This window comes from Artemia sp. Qi Xiang Cuo, chromosome 2, assembly GCF_049724085.1.
Source record: "Artemia sp. Qi Xiang Cuo chromosome 2, ASM4972408v1, whole genome shotgun sequence".
In the NCBI taxonomy this organism is placed as follows: domain Eukaryota; kingdom Metazoa; phylum Arthropoda; class Branchiopoda; order Anostraca; family Artemiidae; genus Artemia; species Artemia sp. Qi Xiang Cuo.
Window position 1 is genome coordinate 50,617,854 of NC_142795.1, and position 18,442 is coordinate 50,636,295.

At 35.9% G+C, this 18,442-nt stretch overlaps 1 protein-coding gene across 1 annotated transcript in view; it reads right to left on the bottom strand.

Annotated features, from left to right (window-relative positions):
- The window catches only part of LOC148955342 (uncharacterized), a 74,679-nt gene that overhangs the window by 53,318 nt on the left and 2,919 nt on the right, over positions 1 to 18,442 (bottom strand). Inside the window, exon 2 of the mRNA XM_089101634.1 lies at positions 513 to 654. Within this exon, the coding sequence (XP_088957760.1) occupies positions 513 to 654 (142 nt within the window). The remainder of the gene's footprint in view (positions 1 to 512; positions 655 to 18,442) is intronic.

Consider the following 18,442-nt stretch of genomic DNA (forward strand, 5'->3'; position numbering starts at 1 on the left):
AACCTTTACCACTTTCTAACACTAAACTAGAATCAGCTGAAAAAAAACGGAAAGTGTGGCCTCTGCAACACAATTACACTCAAACAAAATTTAGAAAGACAAAAAACTATTACAGCAACAGGTGATGTTGCCGTCCCAAAACTTCTTATTTTAAGCCATCTAATTACTTGTAGTTAACAATCCTTAAGATAAACATGAAGGAGACACTTTCCCCCCATACCCCCCTTCATCTTAAGGAATGTATTCTGACCAGGCATTGCGATATGATCACTAGGAAGCGCCCTGCTTATTGGGGGAGATTTTGAGCACAAAACGTAAAACTACATCAATATCCTTATCCGAAAAAACAGCTAGATTGTAATCCCACCTAGAAATTCTGATTGGGAGGTCAGTTCATATTTTGTTAAAAATACTTATTATTCGGTTCTTGATTTTAATGATGTTAAACAGAGGAAAAAAAACACTTGTACAGTTTTCTAAGCTTTTAGCAAAAGGGAAGAAAGAAGGAATACCTTCGTCTCTATACTTTAGGGTAATCTCATCATTGGCAGAAAGAGTTCCACGAAAAACCCTTTGCATCATCAACACAAGTTCATCATATGTTATTTCTTCATTATGTATTGGAATCCTCCTGATATCCTCACCTAGTTGAGCCTAGAAAAATACAGAAAAAAAAACAACAAGAGATGAAAAACTTAAATGAAACACTCATGCTTAAGTCATAGTCAATAGAAATAAGCAATTTGTCTTCCACGTATTTTTTTTCTGGACCTCATCACATAGTGAATGGCCATAGAAAGCTGAGGGAATAATTTTTGTTGAGTATATATATATATATATATATATATATATATATATATATATATATATATATATATATATATATATATATAATATATATATATATATATATATATATATATATATATATATATATATATATATATATATATTTACATATTTCATACATCAAAGGCAACACTCCAGCATTGCCTTAGTAGAGTCTTGTGCCTTCAAAGTATTTTTTTTTGTGTATAAAAGGCGTGATTTTAGAGACCTGGGAGGGATTCAATCAGAAAATGAAAGCTCAGTTATTATTCTGCAGGGCCGGGAGTGATTAGATTTTAACCAGGTCCCTCTTACATTCTTTCCCAGGGCCTGTGCGGGCATTGCATCTCTAGAGGCATAGCTATTATACGCTGAGACTATTTGAATAAAATGAATCTTTAAGAATTCTATTTGTGTTAAGGGGGACATCTAGAGGGACAAGATGGAGAGGGCTGGCAACCCTCCATTCCTTTTTCAAAATTCCTCTCATCATACTTTTAAACCATCAATTTAATACCCTCAACCATTCCTTAGATATTACTGTTGTCCTTTCGAAAACCCTCCTGCATTATAGTGTCTTTTAGATTCTTTTTAATAATCCCTCAGCTATTTTAAAAAATGTTTGCCTTAATACCCTTAGCCTTTTCGGAGAATCAGGATCAAACATGCCCCCTTTCCACAATTACTAACCTTGTATATAATCAATGGGCAACTTATGTAACTTACAACACTTGCCCCAGGAGCTTTGAGGGTTATATAACTATACCTGGAGGCATATTTAATTGTCTATTTTGAAGAAGATGAACAATCCAAAATTTTGATCAAATATCTTTGAAGGGAGGCCAGCTAAAAAGAGAATGGGACGGGGACTCGTTGCCCTCCAACCACTATTTAACATCCTCTTCAACATGCACTAAAAGTTCAAGCTTAATACCCTCAGCCACTCTTGAGATACTGCAGATTTGCCTTTTTGATAGACTGGATGCAAATAATATTTTTTTGATTTGGTTTAACATGCTCCTCAAAATTCCTTCAAGTGTCACCTTAAAAACCTTCGCCTTTGCAAAGACACCCTGAATCAAACATCCCCCTTTCCTAATGATAAATCCTGCATGTAAAATAGAAAAAATTGCATAATTTACAATCCCTGGACAGGGGGCTGTGGGGGGAGGGGAATTGCATTCCCAGAGGCACAGTTACTAGACTTTTAGACAGTTTTGAAAAAAATCGTTTTTTCTTCAAAATTTTGATCAGTGATAAGGGAAGGAAGCATATATTAAGGCACGGAGCTGATGGCCGGCCCTCTGATAGCTCTTCAAAATCAACTGAAATTTTCAACTTATTACATTAAGCTGTTCCTTAAATATTGCTGATATACACTTCTGACAACAAACTTGCACACTGTGTTTTATGTCACCCCCATAGGCATAGTTACTCAACCTTCAGACTATTTTGAGCAAGATGGCTATTTCAATTTTTTTATTGAATATTTTCGGAGGGAGGGCAACTAAAAAGGGCATGGGAGGGGGCTGGCGGTCCTCCAAGCACTTTTCAACATCCTCCTCGGCATATTTTGAAAGTTTCAAGTTTATATCCTCAGTTGTTCTTAAAATATTGCACATCCTATTTTTGATAAATTGGGTGTACTTAGTCACTTTTGATTTAACATAATCTCTGCCTAAATATTCTCCAAAGTTTCACTTTAATACCCTTGGTCTTTTTGGACACACCCAGAACCAAATATTTTACCTTTTCCTAATGACAATTCCTGCATGAAAACAATGGGTAAATTGCATAATTTGTAATCCTTGCCCTGGGGCTGTCGAGGGCATGGCATCCCTGGAGACAAAGCAATTAGACCCTTTGACTGATTGGAAAAAGAGCAAAATTTCAAAATCTCAACAGGACATGGAGTGGTGGGGGCTGATTACTCTCCAATTTTTCTTCAACATCTGCCTGCCTCAAAAGTTTCAACGTCTTCTCATCATATCTTGAAAGTTTCAACTTCATGCCATCAGACACTCCTTAGATATTGCTCATATTCCCTTTTCACAACCGACAAGCATATAGCGTGTTTTTGTTCTGTTCAGCATCCATCTTAACATTTCCTAGTACCCTAATATACTTAATACCCAAAGGCTTTTAAAGACCCAGGATCCAAGGCCGTATCCAGGGGGGGGGAGTTACCCGGTTTGAACCCCCCCCCCGAAATTTTTGACCGAGTCAAAAATAAGTCGAAAATCAGTAAAACCTAGGTAAAAATAATTAAATTAGTCGAAAACTGAATCAAAAATTAGTAAAACCCCCCCTAAAAAGTCAAAAATTAGTAACCCCCCCCCCCGAAAAAAAATCCTGGATCCGCTCCTGCCAGGATCAATCATGCTATCTTTTCTAATAAAAAAAACAACTTATACATGTTAATAATAAGCAACTTGTAAAAATTAAATCCCCAGGGGCTAGGGGGGGTGTCAACCCCAAAGGCACAGTTATTAGACTATTGTTAACAATATGTTCATACTGAAATTTTGATTGGATAGAATTTAGGCAAAAAGGGCATGGCAGAGGGGGGGCTGGTTGCCTTCTGATTACTTTTGACTCTTAAAATTGGCGCTCAAACTGTCGATTTCCAATTGAATGAGCCCCTATAAAGCACATAAAACCACCTCTACCATAAACCCTTTATATGTTAACAATGGGTAACAAGCATTGCTTAAAGCCCTTTCCCACGGGGAAGGGAGGACGTGTCAACCCCAGAGGCATAGTTATTCGACATTTGGACTATTTTAGAAAAATGGCTAGCTCAAAATTTTCAATGGATACATGTGGGGAAAAATGGGTGTAGGGGTTGGGGAATGGCTGCCTTCTGATCACTTTGGACTCTTATAAAGGTACTAGAACTTTTAATTTTCAGCCAATTGAGCTCCCTCAAAAGTTTATATGACCACCCCTTGCAGAAAATACTTAATATGGTGGGCTAACAATAGGCAACCTGCACAGCTTACACCACTTGCTGCAGGGTATTGTCAACCCCAGAGGCATAGTTATTTGACCACCATGTCACCATGGTGGTGTCTGCAAAAAAGTGTTGGCAGCTGCAGGTACTCCAGTCTCTTGTTGTAAGGGAGATCATGTAGGTCAGCAATGTACTTTGTGGAACACCTTTAAATTCTCTCAATTAGACTAGCATCACTGTTATGGGATGAGGGGGGGGGGGGCAGGACATACACATCAAAATCCAAAACAGGCTTAAATATAGCCTTAGAAAGATTTAGTGGGGTGGCTAGTTAAGGTGCATATGAGGAGATTGAGGATCGAATTTGCTCTTGAGACTGCTTGTTGCCAGTGGCCAGGGAACTTTAGTTGTTCATCTATCAGTACTCTTAGTTCTTTCTTCAGGACTTGTCTTAAGTACCAAGTTTGATAGTGAATTGGGATCTGACATGTTGTCCTAGTGACACAGGTTGCTGCTATTAAAGTGAAGGACACTGCACTACACAAGCAGCCGATCTTGTGCCCATACTTGGACTTTAAGAAGGCCCCACTGCAGGGTTTCTTGATTTACAGGTCCAAACAGCTTGGAGTCATCAGCACTGAAAGCGATGCTGTTTTCCATTCTATACACCATATTGCTGATGTGTATGAGGATAATGATTGGACCCAAAACAGTGCCTTGGAAGACTCTGCTTACAACATCACATGCTCTGAAAAAAAAATATTGTCACTGTTGGCTGAGAAGAGTTGAACCTGCTGAGTCTAACCTGTCAGAAAGTCCATGACTCAATCAACTATGTCTGTGTAGGTACCTGCTGCCATATGTTTCAGTCTAAGGTGCCTCGTCAAAGGCCTAGGCCAGGTCCAATAAAATCAAGTCTACAGGGATTTCTATATGATGTTGTATATGTCTTGAGGAAATTAGTCTTAACCAACTTTCCTGGCAGAAAGCCATGCTGGTAAGGGGACAGAATATTATTGGTAATGAGACGTGTCAGAATTTCAGGATTCACAATCTGCTCAAGAGTATTTCCCACCACTGAAGTGAAACTGACAAATCTGTAGTTTTCTGCCCTGGTGCAATCAACTTTCCTGAATATTGGGGAGACATGGGTCAGCTTCCAGTCTATGGGTACCCTTCCCAAGTCAAGCAACAGCTGGAACATATTGCATAGTAATAGTACAACTTCTTCTGTGAGCTCCTTCAGCAGTCTTGGATGACAGTTATCAGGACTGGCAGACTTCTTGAGATCCTGCACTACAATTCACATTTGGACAACTGGAGGGAATAAATGGTTTTGGCTTAGAGATGTCATAGGGTAAGCTACAAGAAAGATGAATATGTGGTTTACTGGTAAAAACCAATGCAAATTCCTTGTTGAGAAGTTCAGCAATATCCTTCAAGCTAGTTACCTCCCTGCCATCATCCCTACAGAATGTTTTTACTGACTGTCTTCTATGGTCTTTACTGGATACATGCTTCCAGAACTTCTTTGATTTTTCTTACTGTCATCAGCTAGCTTACTCAGTTTGTTTCAAGCTTTTCAAAATTTTTGATGAGGTTCCTCTTCTCCACTTTTATTGTACTTTCTCCAATACTGTCCTTTCCCATTTGTTCCCTTCCATATTTGAGGGGTCATGAAAGGCTGTGTTTTGGGCTTTGACACAAATTTGACTGACATGTGCTTTTTATAAAGTGTAAGTAGCTTACTTCTTAGCTTATCACATTGTTGCTTGACATCCCATAGAAGTGACCAGACTATGCCTTCCACCTCTTTTCTGACTACCCTGTAATCTACATAAGTTTTCTTTATGTAATCATTTTTTTATCTTACAAAATGACAAGTTCACTTCTAGGATCAAATGGTTGCTCTTTCCTAAAAGGGGTAAATAATTTATATTTTGAAGCTGGTCTTTACTCAATAGGAACTCCAGGCCCAGCAAATTCAATCTCTGGAACCAGATTGACAATCTGGTTTGGGATGTTAAAATTACCAGCTATAAGTAAATTCCCTCTGTAATTCAGTAGATTCAAGATTGTTGTTATAGCCCTTTTGGTTTCTTGACAATGAGGGGCAGATGCAGCCTACTCTGGTTATTACTTCATTGCTATCCTCATATAGATCACACAACACAGATTCAAGAAACTCCCAGTTACTGGGGAAGCATAATGACTATATACTATAGCATGTCCTAAATTGTGCTGATCTACCATGCCTGCATTCCAGGGACTGCAGGTTAGATACTAAACCATAGCCTGGAATCTTAGCATGGGAATTTTTGAACCTGTTATTACTAGACTTAGGACAAACCCCAGTCAATAGGACCATATCATAATTCTTAGAACAAATCACAGATGGTCCTGTTGCTTGACTAACCCTTGTCATCATCTGTTCCACTTAAACTGGTTACTGGTGCATTGATTTGGTGCCTTAGTAGCTTGTCTTGCCTTCAAGTGAGCAATCACTAATTATGGATAAAATTATTTTAGTAGAGATAACACTAATGTCTTCAATAGCATTTATTTTTGCACTATTTACAGTTTAAACATCTAGATATGCAGTGGGGTCAGGCGAAAGACTTTCTCCAACTTTTCAGGGTTTTTGACACAATGCAAAAGTCACTGATTACAAAATTGTTTTCACCAGCAGCTTTTTTGTCCTTAAGCTCTATAACAAGTCCTTTATACTTTTCTTGGTCTGTTTTAATTGATCAGCCAAACTGAGCTGCTTCTTTCTTTGAGTTAGACTCTTTTAAGATTTATTTTTATCTGAAAGAACAACATTAAACAAAAGGGGTGGTATTCTGGATTGGATTGCTGGCCTGCACATTCTGCCTTAGATGATGGATCTTGGTCATAGGACTGCAATTGATTTGGTACTTGTCTGAAAGAAAACTAACTGATAGCACTGGACATCACTAAGAAATATCAATACTGCATGTAACAATGTTGGTTTTTGGAATCAGTCTATTTCAGCATGAATGATCTACTATACTTTAGATTCTAACAACTGTTGAAAGTTAGCTTTAAGTGCTCAAACTTTTGTTTGCACAATTTACTACTAAGCCAATACACCCTGGATTCATTCTTGAGTTTTACTCACCTAACTTATGTACTTTTTAAGATAGCAGAAAGACTCTCATCTAAAACTCTACTATGGGTAAACCCATAAGAACAGAAAACTTTAGTATAGGTCCAATGGACTATGGTAAAAAAGGGCAAAGGATACAGCACTAGACTCTATAGTCCAAGCCAGTGGTGTTTATCTCAATTTGATGGTCCTTCAGCCAGGAAGTGCAAAGAGGCATTGGGGGCAAGCCATATTTTGCACACTCTTCTTATTTACCTTTCCCAGATTGCTCCACGTACCCATTTAGAGCATGGTAAACTCTGGATGAGCTTAGAGAGTCAAACCACTGACCCCAATTCAGAGCAAAATAACCAGTAACACCAGGATCCAAACTGCTACTACTACTAGCAACTCACCGCAGCACCAAGCCCCCTGAGGCCAACACAGCTACGACAGCTCCTCCTCCACCCCAATGTATTCAAAGCCTCCCTTTTTACACCCTCCCACGAAGTTCCCATTTCCTTTACATCTTTCTTTATAACATCTTCCCACCCCAGACAAGGACAAACTGCTTTCCGTTTAGCCCTAGAAGGTTGGCTGAAAAGGACAATCTTCAGCAATCTGTCATCCTTCATCCACACAATGTGCCCTAGCCACATCAACCTTTCTTTCATTATAACCCAAGAGAGCAGTATTGAACCACATTTTTCGTATAGCCTATTATTTGAAATATGGTCAGTCAGCCGGGGATCCAGGACAATCCTTAAGCAATTTCTCTGGAAAACATCTAGCAAATCTTCCTCCGTTTTTGGAGCGTCCATGCTTCAGAGCCATATTTGACCACTGTCATCACTGTAGCTTCTAATATTCTAATCTTGGTTTGCAGACTCATCTTCCTTTTCTTCCAAACTTTTTTTAACTGTGAAAAAATACCCTGAACCTTGGCTATTATACTTTTAACATCTTCACTGCTCCCACCATCTTTATGAATAATACTACCAAGGTAAGTCAAGCTGCCCACCTGATCAATCGTTTCGTTACCCAACTTCACCTTTTCATCTTCACTTATTCCTAGCCTTAGTGACTTAGTCTTCTTAACATTAATTTTTATCCCTATTCTAGCACCGTGAACTCACAAAACCGCTAAAAGTTCTTTCATTGTGCTCACACTTTCATCTAGGATGCTTAAATCATCAGCATAATCTAAGTCCATGAGACTTTTTCCACCCAATTTGATTCCCTGGTCTCTCATTGCCTTTCCTGTGTTCCTTAAGACAAAGTCCATCAAAATAATCCATATAAAGCAAGATAGAACACAACCCTGCTTAACTCCTGATTTAATACAAAACCAGCTGCTAACCTCATTTCCTACCTTAATCACAGCAGTGTTATTCTCGTACATATCACCAATCACTTTAATGTATTTGTCCGGTATATCATACAAGGATCATTTGCAAAAGCTCTTCTATCAACAGAATCGAACGCTTGCTTATAATCTATAAAACTGAGGACCAAAGGTGGTAGAAAACTCAGGTACTTCTCAATTATCAGCCTAAGAGTGAAAATTTGGTTGACACATCCTCTACCTTTTCTAAAACCGCACTGTTCTTCTCTTAAAACTTTGTCTATGGCATCTCTCAGTCTAAAAAGTATTATATTACTACCTACAGAGACCAGACTAATGCCTTGATAATTACCAACCTCACTTTTATTGCCTTTCTTATAAAGTGGCTTAATTAAGGTTTTCCTAAAATTGTTAGGTACTTTCCCTTTTTCATAAATCATATTCATAATCTTCAGTAACTTATTTCTAGCCTCAGAGCCACCATATTTAAGAAACTCATTTACCACCCTATCAGCACCTGGAGCCTTATTTTTTTTTGTCCTTTTAGAACTGTCGCTAATTCCTCCTCACAAAACAAATCTTTTTTCACATGCAAGGCATCACAAATTTTTTCATTTTCCTCTATATCTCTTCCTGCAACTCTATCTCAGTTAAGCAAATTCTCAGAATGTTTGGCCCATCTCTCTTTAGTTTTTTTGTTATTGCTGATTGCAGCCCCATTCCTATCTTTAACAGGGCCAAGTCCAGATTGACTACTTCCTCTCAATTTGTTAACATGCCAGTACAATATTTTACTATTATGCCGTCTAGCTGCATCTTCCAGATCCTCAGCAATTTTATCAATGGCCTCTACTTCACCCCTCCTTAGTTTATATTTTAATGCTTTCTCCACTTTCTTTACTTTCCTTTTGTTTTCATATGATCTATCACACAGATAATTCTTGTACAAGTCCTTTCTCCTCTCTATTAAACATAAAGCTTTTTCACTAATATATTTAGCTGCAGTTCTAGCTTTCTTCCCTAAAACTCCTTCAGCAACATCATATATTATTTTTCTAAAATTATTCCAACCATCTTCCACATTATCAAATTTTAAACTCTTAAGTTTAGTATTCAATTGTTCCTGGAAAGTTTCTCTCAAATCCTCATCCTGGAGTCTACCAACATCATAACTTCCTGGGAGGTAGTTACCCTTTCAATATTTCAGCTTTAAATTAACCCTTGACACTACTAGACTTTTAACATCAATAACAGCACTCCTATATACCATAGTATCTTGTATTGATCCTGTCAGTCTTTGGTTTACTATAACATAATCAATAAGGTTTGCTGTCTTACCATCATGTGAATACCATGTTAACTTATGAGCCATTTTATGACCAAACACTATACTGGTTATAACCAGATTGTTATATTTACAAAATTGCAAAAGTCTGTATCCATTACTGTTTTCTTTTCCTACACCAAATTTACCAAGACTAGGATACCATCTATCCCTATTTCTGCCAACCTGGGCATTAAAATCTCCCAGTAACAATATCATGTTTCTACTTGGGACCCTGTCTATTTGCTCCTGTAACTGTAAGTAAAATTCATCAGTGTCACCAGTATCTCCATCAGTTGGTGCTACAGGGGCGTATCCAAACCCTTGTCAGTAAATTTGCAGTTTACAAAATAATTTAGCTAGGATGAAAGTGAATATATTACTTAATGCCTTTTTTCATGCTCTTTCATTATTAAATAGTTGCTTCTAGGGTAAATTACATTGTGAGCCCTTAAAGGGCTCAAAACAGCCCACAGTAACCAAAAGTTTAAAAGCTTGCTTCCTAAAAAAAACTGGCTAGTGAGAAATAATTGTTATTTGCAGCTGATTCAGGAATGGTAATTACTATTTTCCTTGCTCTGAACAATGAACTGTAATTTTGAAGACAAATTTGTAGGAATTTTTAAAAAGAGCTAGAAACCTCAAAAATTATATCAGCTTTGCTGTGATGTCATTTTTGAGGGGTTTTTCACCTTTTTACACATCCCTATAAAATTATTTTCAAAATAACAGTTTACCATTAAGACTAAGGAAAATAATAATTACAATTCCTGAATCAGCTGCAAATTACATTTTTTTTTTACCACTAGACAGTTTTTGGAAAAGTTAACTTTTAATTTTTGGTTTACTATGTAGTGTTTTATCTTCTGGGGCCCTATTAAGGGCTTAAGATTAAATTTCTTCCATAAACAACTATTGAGCTATGAAAGAGCATAAGAAAAGACATTAAGCAGTGTATTCACTTTCAAGGTAGCTAAACCATGCTGAAAATTGCAAATTTACCTGCTTATCATTATGATAGTCTGACACATAATTTCAAGTCTTGCATGTCAACCACTTGGTTAGAACTGACTCTGTACATAGCCTAAGCTCTGTACCCATTATTGAGGGTTATGGAGCTAGGTGATGATAGCAATAATTACTATCAAATTAGCATTGAATGGAAAATTTGGTAAATTTGGGGCAATTTTTATTACTGACCTAAAAATAAGGTGAACATACCACTTGATGCCTTATTTATGATCTTTCCATATATAATAATTGCTTTGCTCAGAAATTCAATTTTAGCTCTTTTAGAACCCTCCAAGATGAAACTTTTTCTCTTGTTTTAGACAGATAATTGTTCATATAATAATGATAGCATCCCTCTCGTTTAAACTGGTTTACCCATAAATTGAGGTAAAGGTATATATGAACAGAATATTAAGACAGCCAAGAAACAAAATTACTAATATAGTTGAAATTTCATCCTGAGCAGAAATATGACATTCATTTCCATTACAAATTAAATTTTAAGCCCTTTACAGACCTTAAAATATGATACCTTTTTCTCTTATTTCTGTAATCAGAATTTCATTCTGAATCCAAATACCCTACAACATTTGTTTCCATTGTAAATTTGATTTTAACCTAATCTTTCTAGACTTATCCAAATGTATAGCCTGTATTATATATTTCCTATCCATGTATTGATTCTTGATTTTATTGCCATCAATTCAATTTATGGGTAAACCAGTTTTGACAAGATTTATTCAAACACAGGTAAATGAGCTGTATCTAAAATAAGATAAAAAGGTGGCATCTTTGAGGGTCTATCAAGGACTTAAAATTAAATTTATGATGGAAATGAATATCATAATTGAATTCAGGATGAAATTCTGATTGTAGAGGTAAGTTTGTTTCTTGGCTATCTGAATATTCTTTTAATATATACCTTTACCTAAATTGAACTGACTGTGACAAAATCAAGAACCAGAAAACATATAGGAAATATATAATTCAGGCAGTAAATATTGAGCAGTTCATATTATTGACCTACAAATAAAGTGAGCATACCAAAACATGCTATTTTTAATGCCATTTCTGAATATAATAATTGCTTTTCTTCATCAGCACCCATAAGGGGGGCAGGAGGGGGCACCAGTCTCTTCCTGGCTGAATGATGCTGCCTTATTTTTTATATTTTTGTTTTGAGATTAATGTTATAGCATTAAAAGTGTCAATTAGACCAGGTAAGCCCCCCCACCAGAAATTCAGCTTATGGGCACCCATGTTTTTTTTTTGCAAATTCAGTTTTAAGCATTTTTTGGACCCTTGAAAATGATAATTTCTTTCTATTTTTTTAAAGTTATATAATCTACAAGTATTAATTTGTCACAAGTTGAATACAACATTCAAAACTTCTTCTTCTTCTATTTCACAGCAGGCAGGCTTTGCAGTAGATACTATTTAGCCCTTTTCCTTTTGCTTCACTCTGTGGGCTAAAGAGCTACTGGCTTGGTTGCCTCTTATTTATTAGATATTCTCAGATATCTTTCAGTAGATCTTTTGACTCAAGGAGTTCAAATATAAGATGATAGATGTCGATTTCTATGCTCTGTGTGCAGGTATAGTTGGCTAGGCTCTTGGCTGATAGTGAGATTTTGTGGTGTTTGAAGCATTTTAACATTTTACAAAACATAGTATGTTGTGCAGACATCAGCATATTACATTCGAATAGGCAGTGGTCAATTATTTCATTATTCATATTACAATACCTGCAAAGAGGGGACAGGGGAACTGAACCACTTGAATTAGGAAACTGGTACGAGAACGCAAAAAAAATTTAGTCCATTTGTTCCAGAACGACATCTATGATAAATTTGAGAAAAATACTTATTGGGAAAGGGGGAAAGGATAGGATTTCTTTTATTAAACATAATATCTGATAAGTCTCCATCGGTAAATATCTCCAATGGGGATTAGTCTCCCACTTGGCTGGTCAATATTTATAGGATTTTTTGCTATTTCACCAACCTGATGATTACCACTTATACCAGAGTGGCTAGGAATATACTGAAGATAGGTTCTTATGCCACTTGAAGCAAGATTATCTATAATACTGAGACAATGATAAGGGTCAATATCCAACTTATACTGAGGAGCTGAAGACAGCAACTCAAGGCTTGATAAAGAGTCAGAATAAACTGTAATATTATTACAATTAGCAATAAAAGGTTGGTGTTCCATAAGGTGTTCTAATGCCATGATTATGGCATTTAAATCTGCAGACATTATAGATACATTATTATACAATCTCTCACCCATTGCAATTTTAAGGTGAGGAAGGAAAGCACCACTTGCTACCTTCTCATTCATTTTTGACCCATCAACAAATATTTGGAAATGTTTTTTATAAGTAATTATATTAAGTTCAGCAAATTTTTTCTGGACGAAAGCAATGGGGGTTAAATCTTTAGTCCACTTTGAGAAATCGGTATTTATTATGGGGATTGACCAATTCCATGGAGGGGATTGGGGGAAAGTAGGTGCAATAGGCTTTGGGGGTACAGGGAACTTCTTCTGAATATTGACATACTCATCTGCAATGCCTCTATACATGGCTGGATTTCTTAACCAATTATTCAGAGTGTGTGAGCTATTTGATTCAATTTTTGTAAGATGTTTTATCAAGAGAAAGCTACGTCTCTCTCTTCTTGTTGTTAATCCACTCTCCATAAGCAGAAACTTGGTGCTTGTGGGTTTCCTAAGACCAAATATGAGGCGTATTATATCATTTTGTACTGTTTCAATTTTTTGCATCTGGGTCTTATATGTGATATATAAAACTGGAGTAAGGTTTTCTCCTTACATCCCCAGGGTGTGGAAAGAAGTCTTTTTAGTATACTTGTTCTTCTATAGCATTTTTTTATTGTGTTTGAAATGTGGAGGTGGAAATTAAGTTTTTGGTAAAGCATGAGACCTAGGTACTTAATATGATTATCTTCTGGAATAGTTGTTCCATTTAGAGATAATCTTACATTAACATGATTTCGTTTTCGGTGAAACTGGATTATTTTTGACTTTGCAGGTGCAATGGGTTAATCTGAGTGTTGACAAAATTTTTCAAATTGGAAAAGTGACTTTTGCAGCTTTGACTGTGCAATCTCAAAGGTATTGCCAGATGACCATAGTACCAGATCATCAGCATATTGTAGGTTCATGTGGGGGAGGTTCATGTCCCAGAGGTATAGGGCAAAGAGGAGGCAGCTTAGAACTGCTCCCTGAGGAAGGTCTTTGGTTATTGTCTTTTGAGGTGAAGAGGCTGAACCTACACAAACAATGAAACTTCGCAATTCTATGAAATATTTTATAAAAGATACTAGCTTGGGGGGTAGTCCAAGGTTTGCAAGTTTATTTAAGAGGATTTGGTGGTTTACATGGTCATATGTCCCTTCAAAATCTAGGAAAGCAGCCACTAGGACATTATTTTTCGAGAATTATTCATTTACAGCATTTGTTAATAATATGAAAGCATATGTTGAGGAATGGTGTTTCCTGAAACCAGTTTGAGTGTGAGAGATCATATTATTTTTTTTCAACAAACCAGAGGAGTAGATAATATATCATTTTATGCATTATTTTTTCCATCACAGGAGTAATCATTATAGGCCTATAAGACTAAGGATTATTATTGGGTTTATTTTTCTTTAGCATTGGTAGTAGGGATGAACATTTCCAGATACTGGGAAGCATAGATGAAGCCCAAGCATGATTTTAACAACTTAGCAGTTCTTATTTGTATGAAGGGGTGAGATACTTTTTCTATGAAGGGTGTATGATATCATAGCTGCCGCTGGTCTTGGTCCTAATATGATGCATTGCCTTATTGATTTCCTGGATTGAAAATGGGCTAGTTATATACTCGGATCCTGGGCAAGGTTGGTAACTTGGGTTCATAGGAATTGGGGATGTTTTGCTGCAATTATTTGATGTTAGCTTGTTAACAAAAAGAGTGGCAAACAGCTTATCTTTATAATTATCATTGTCATAATGGGTATTATTATGTATAAGCTCATACAGGAGTGGGTTGGGGGAAGTCTTTTTCCTATAGATGTGGCTTATAACTTTATGTATAATTGGCTCGTTTGTTTCTCTGGAGAGATTATTTGCAAAATTATTCCAGTAGTTATATTTGGCATTTATTATAGTCCTTTTTAAATTAGATTCTGCTTGTAATTTTTTTAAATATGTAGTAAGTAATGTTTTTTTTAGGAATGTTCTCCTAGCTGCCTTTTTTGTTCTCTATTTATTTTGGCACTCATTTGTCTATCAAGCTTTGGGAATGTGTTTAGGGAATATTTTCCTGGGTGTTGTCCTGGGGATAGCATGATTAGCTGTATTTATAAGTAAGGAAGCCAAGATTTCAGCTTGTGTGTCAACTGTTGTGTTTGAAATGCATGAATTTTGGGTGAAGCTTGTAATTTCAGCATTTAGCTTATTTTGGAACATAGGCCAATTTGCTTTAGTGTTGATATATTTGGAGGTATGTGATAGAGTTTCACCAGGTTTGTTTTGGGAGAAAACTATGGCAAAGTGGTCAGTACATAGACTATCAATTTGATTTACACATATTTTATTCAAAATATTTGTAGGTCAATTGTAGAGAAATTGACACTTCTGGGGTTGAAATATGTATTCAGGCTTGGAGGGGTAGCAATAGTTAAATCAATGTTATTTTAAATCATATGCTCAATGAGCTTACCAGCTTTATTTACTGGTTTATTCCCCCACAAAAGGCTGTGGGCATTAAAGTCTCCACAAATAATTATATTTTTCAACATATTAGAAATATTTATATATCTGAAGAAATCCATGGCATCTGTAGTTTAGCCATTAGGGCTATAAAAGCTTATTATGTAAGTTTTTGTGATATTCAGCCAAACACTGACACCAATTTCATCAATATCATTTACAAAATCTCGAAATTTAATGCCAACGAATTTTAGATTGTTATTAATTATTAAGGCTACTCCACCTCCTTTTTTCTCTGATCATCTATTCTTTCCCAGGATAGTATATCCCAGAGACTTAATTTGTTGATTTTGGTTTAAATGAGTTTCCTGGAGGCAAGCAATTTCAATGGAATTATTATTCATAAAAGATATTAGTTCATATAGCTTATTTTCTGTAAGTGTTCTTACGTTCCACTGGGGTATTGATATGTGTTGCGTTGTTGATTTAATTTTCATATGACTGTGTATCAATGTTCAGCTTTGTTAATAGTAGAGCAAGATCTTTTTTTGCTTGAATGAGCATATGATTAGGGATGTAGATTTTGGCCAATTCTGCAATGATTTTTGTTTTCTGTAGTTGTTGTATATTCATGGCCTGAACTGCATTACAGTTTAGAATGAATAAGCATATATTGGAGTTTGCATGTTTGGTTGTGCATCCAGTTTGTCAGTTAAGGGATCAATTCCTGGTAGCGTTTCTGGTTTGTTTCTTCTTGGGAGGGGGTGCCAGGCCAACCTCATCTCACTAGGCAAGGAGGCTTGTTGGCTTGGTGATTCTTTCTGATAGAGATGTGAGCTAGGGGGCTTAAAGGATGGTGTTTTGTAAGGGGTACTTGATGCATTAGGAGTTTTATTTAATTTCAATATAGGTTTTAATTGGTGTGATTGGGCAGCATTTGCTTCCATAGCTGCAAAAGGGTATGGAATGGCCTTTGCTGTTGCTATTTGGAGTGTTAGTGCTCTTTTCTTATATGCAGGGCATTGTGATTTATTGGTAGATTCATGTGGGCCTTTACAATTGATACATGTAGGCAGAGCGTTGTTGAAGTTTTCAACTCTTTGGAATAAGATCCTTTACAATTGCTACAGGCTAGGAGAATTCCACTGCATTTGTTTATTGTGTGTCCCAGTTTTAGACACTTCTGACACTGGATAGGCTTTGGCTTGTGTTCCTTGTGCAGTTTGATTTGCCCAAATAGGAATAACTTTTCTGGGATATTAATTTTTTCCTTCAGTGTAAATAAGAAAGATCTGCTTGTTTTTAATCCATTAGAGTTGGGTTTACCAAGTTGAGTGACATCTTCTACAGGGATTGTGTTACCAGCCCTATCTGAGAGCCCTTCTTTTAACTCCTGAATTGGTATTTCAAGGGGAACATTATATACTACTATTTTTGTTGGGGATTGTTTTGGGTTCCATTTAGATGAATTAATTGGGGTAATCAGAAGATATTTTAGATTAAGTATTATATCTGCTGATTTCTGATCTTGGACAGCTATTAGCAAAGATCCATCATGGTGAATGTTAAGAGAGAATATTGATTTTAACATTTTAAAAATGGTGACCCTTATTGTAGTAATCTTTGTTATTTCAAAGATTAATTAGGAGAAATTTGTAATTAGGAGAAATTTTTAGGTAAATTCCTAAGTTTTGGGAAGGAGAATCTTGGACAGGGGGAGCTTGACCAGCCAAGATGGGGCAAAAATGGATCAATTTCATTAGTATTTGGGGTGGGATCTGGAGGAATTTTTTTTTAGGGGGAGTTCTTTGCATTGTTTATTGGAATAAGCTTTAGGCTAAAACAGGAAAGGATAGTACTATGATACCAGACAGTCTGCACTCTACTGTGGGGAAAACTTCACCATCCACAAAAGAAACACCCCAGTATGACCCTGAGGAGGATTTTGAGCACAATTGGTTTGGTACAACTACTGATAAATGAGACAATAATTCACAAGAAATTTATCTATAAATTTCTTAAAGTGTTGCTGTTGCAATTACAGAATCCAAAGTTGTTGATCCAAATGATTATGAATGAAAGTGGATTTTATATGTTGTCAAAACAATTTCTCCATTTTTCTATTTGCCATGTTTCTTGTGTTGGCTTTGATATTTTTCGACATATAGGTGATATGGTAGTTTTTAAGTGGCCTAACAGAGTAAGAAGAAAACATGGTAGATTTGTTTTGATTTTTTAATTCAACTTAGACTTGACAAATCAATCTTTATGAATTATATAACTTTTACAAAATGGATTTATAATTAAATAGTAAGTTTAAAACAAATGCTATAACCCAGTTTCATATCCAAAAATATAGAATGAAATTATTATTTTCAAGAGTCCTAAAAGGACTTAAAATTGAATTTGCAAGGAAAGAAAGATACAAATTTAAAAGCCCTCCAGGTCATAAGGAGACATGTTAAGGGAACAATTCTTACTCCTTAATATGCATAATAATCCTAGTTAACATATTTTCTGGGGGGAGAAATTTTATCATCACTTCTTTTGCTGTTGTACATTTTTTTTTTTACATAATTGTGAAAAATAAACACATTTGATGGCATTTATCTGTTTTTAAGTATTCTATATAAGACAGTTAAACACCATCACTGCCATCTACCAAAAAGATATAAATAAGCTAATATTGATAAAGTTAGGTTAGCTAGATGGCTCTTGTGTGTTTGTTTTATAAACAATTTTCAAGACTTATAGAAGAGACAAAATATTGAAAAACTGGAAAAACAAGGAAAATAGTGAGGATAAAGGTTCTCCCTTGAAAAATATATTAACAAGGATTATTTTGCATATTATGAAGTAAGAACTGTTTCCTTAACATGTCTCCTTATGACTTGGAGTGGTTGTACATTTATACTGAAAGCAATTATTATATCAAGGAAGAGCATAAAAAATGGCCTCTCTTTATTGGTAGGTCAATAATATGAACTGCTCAATATTTACCATTCAGATTAGGTAAATTTGCAGGTGGTACAATAATTTAGCTAGGATGAAAGTGAAAATATTATTTGATGCCTTTTTTATGCTTGTTCATAATACAATAATTGCTTATATGGCAAGTTGCATCTTGAGCCCTTAAAGGGCTCAAGACTT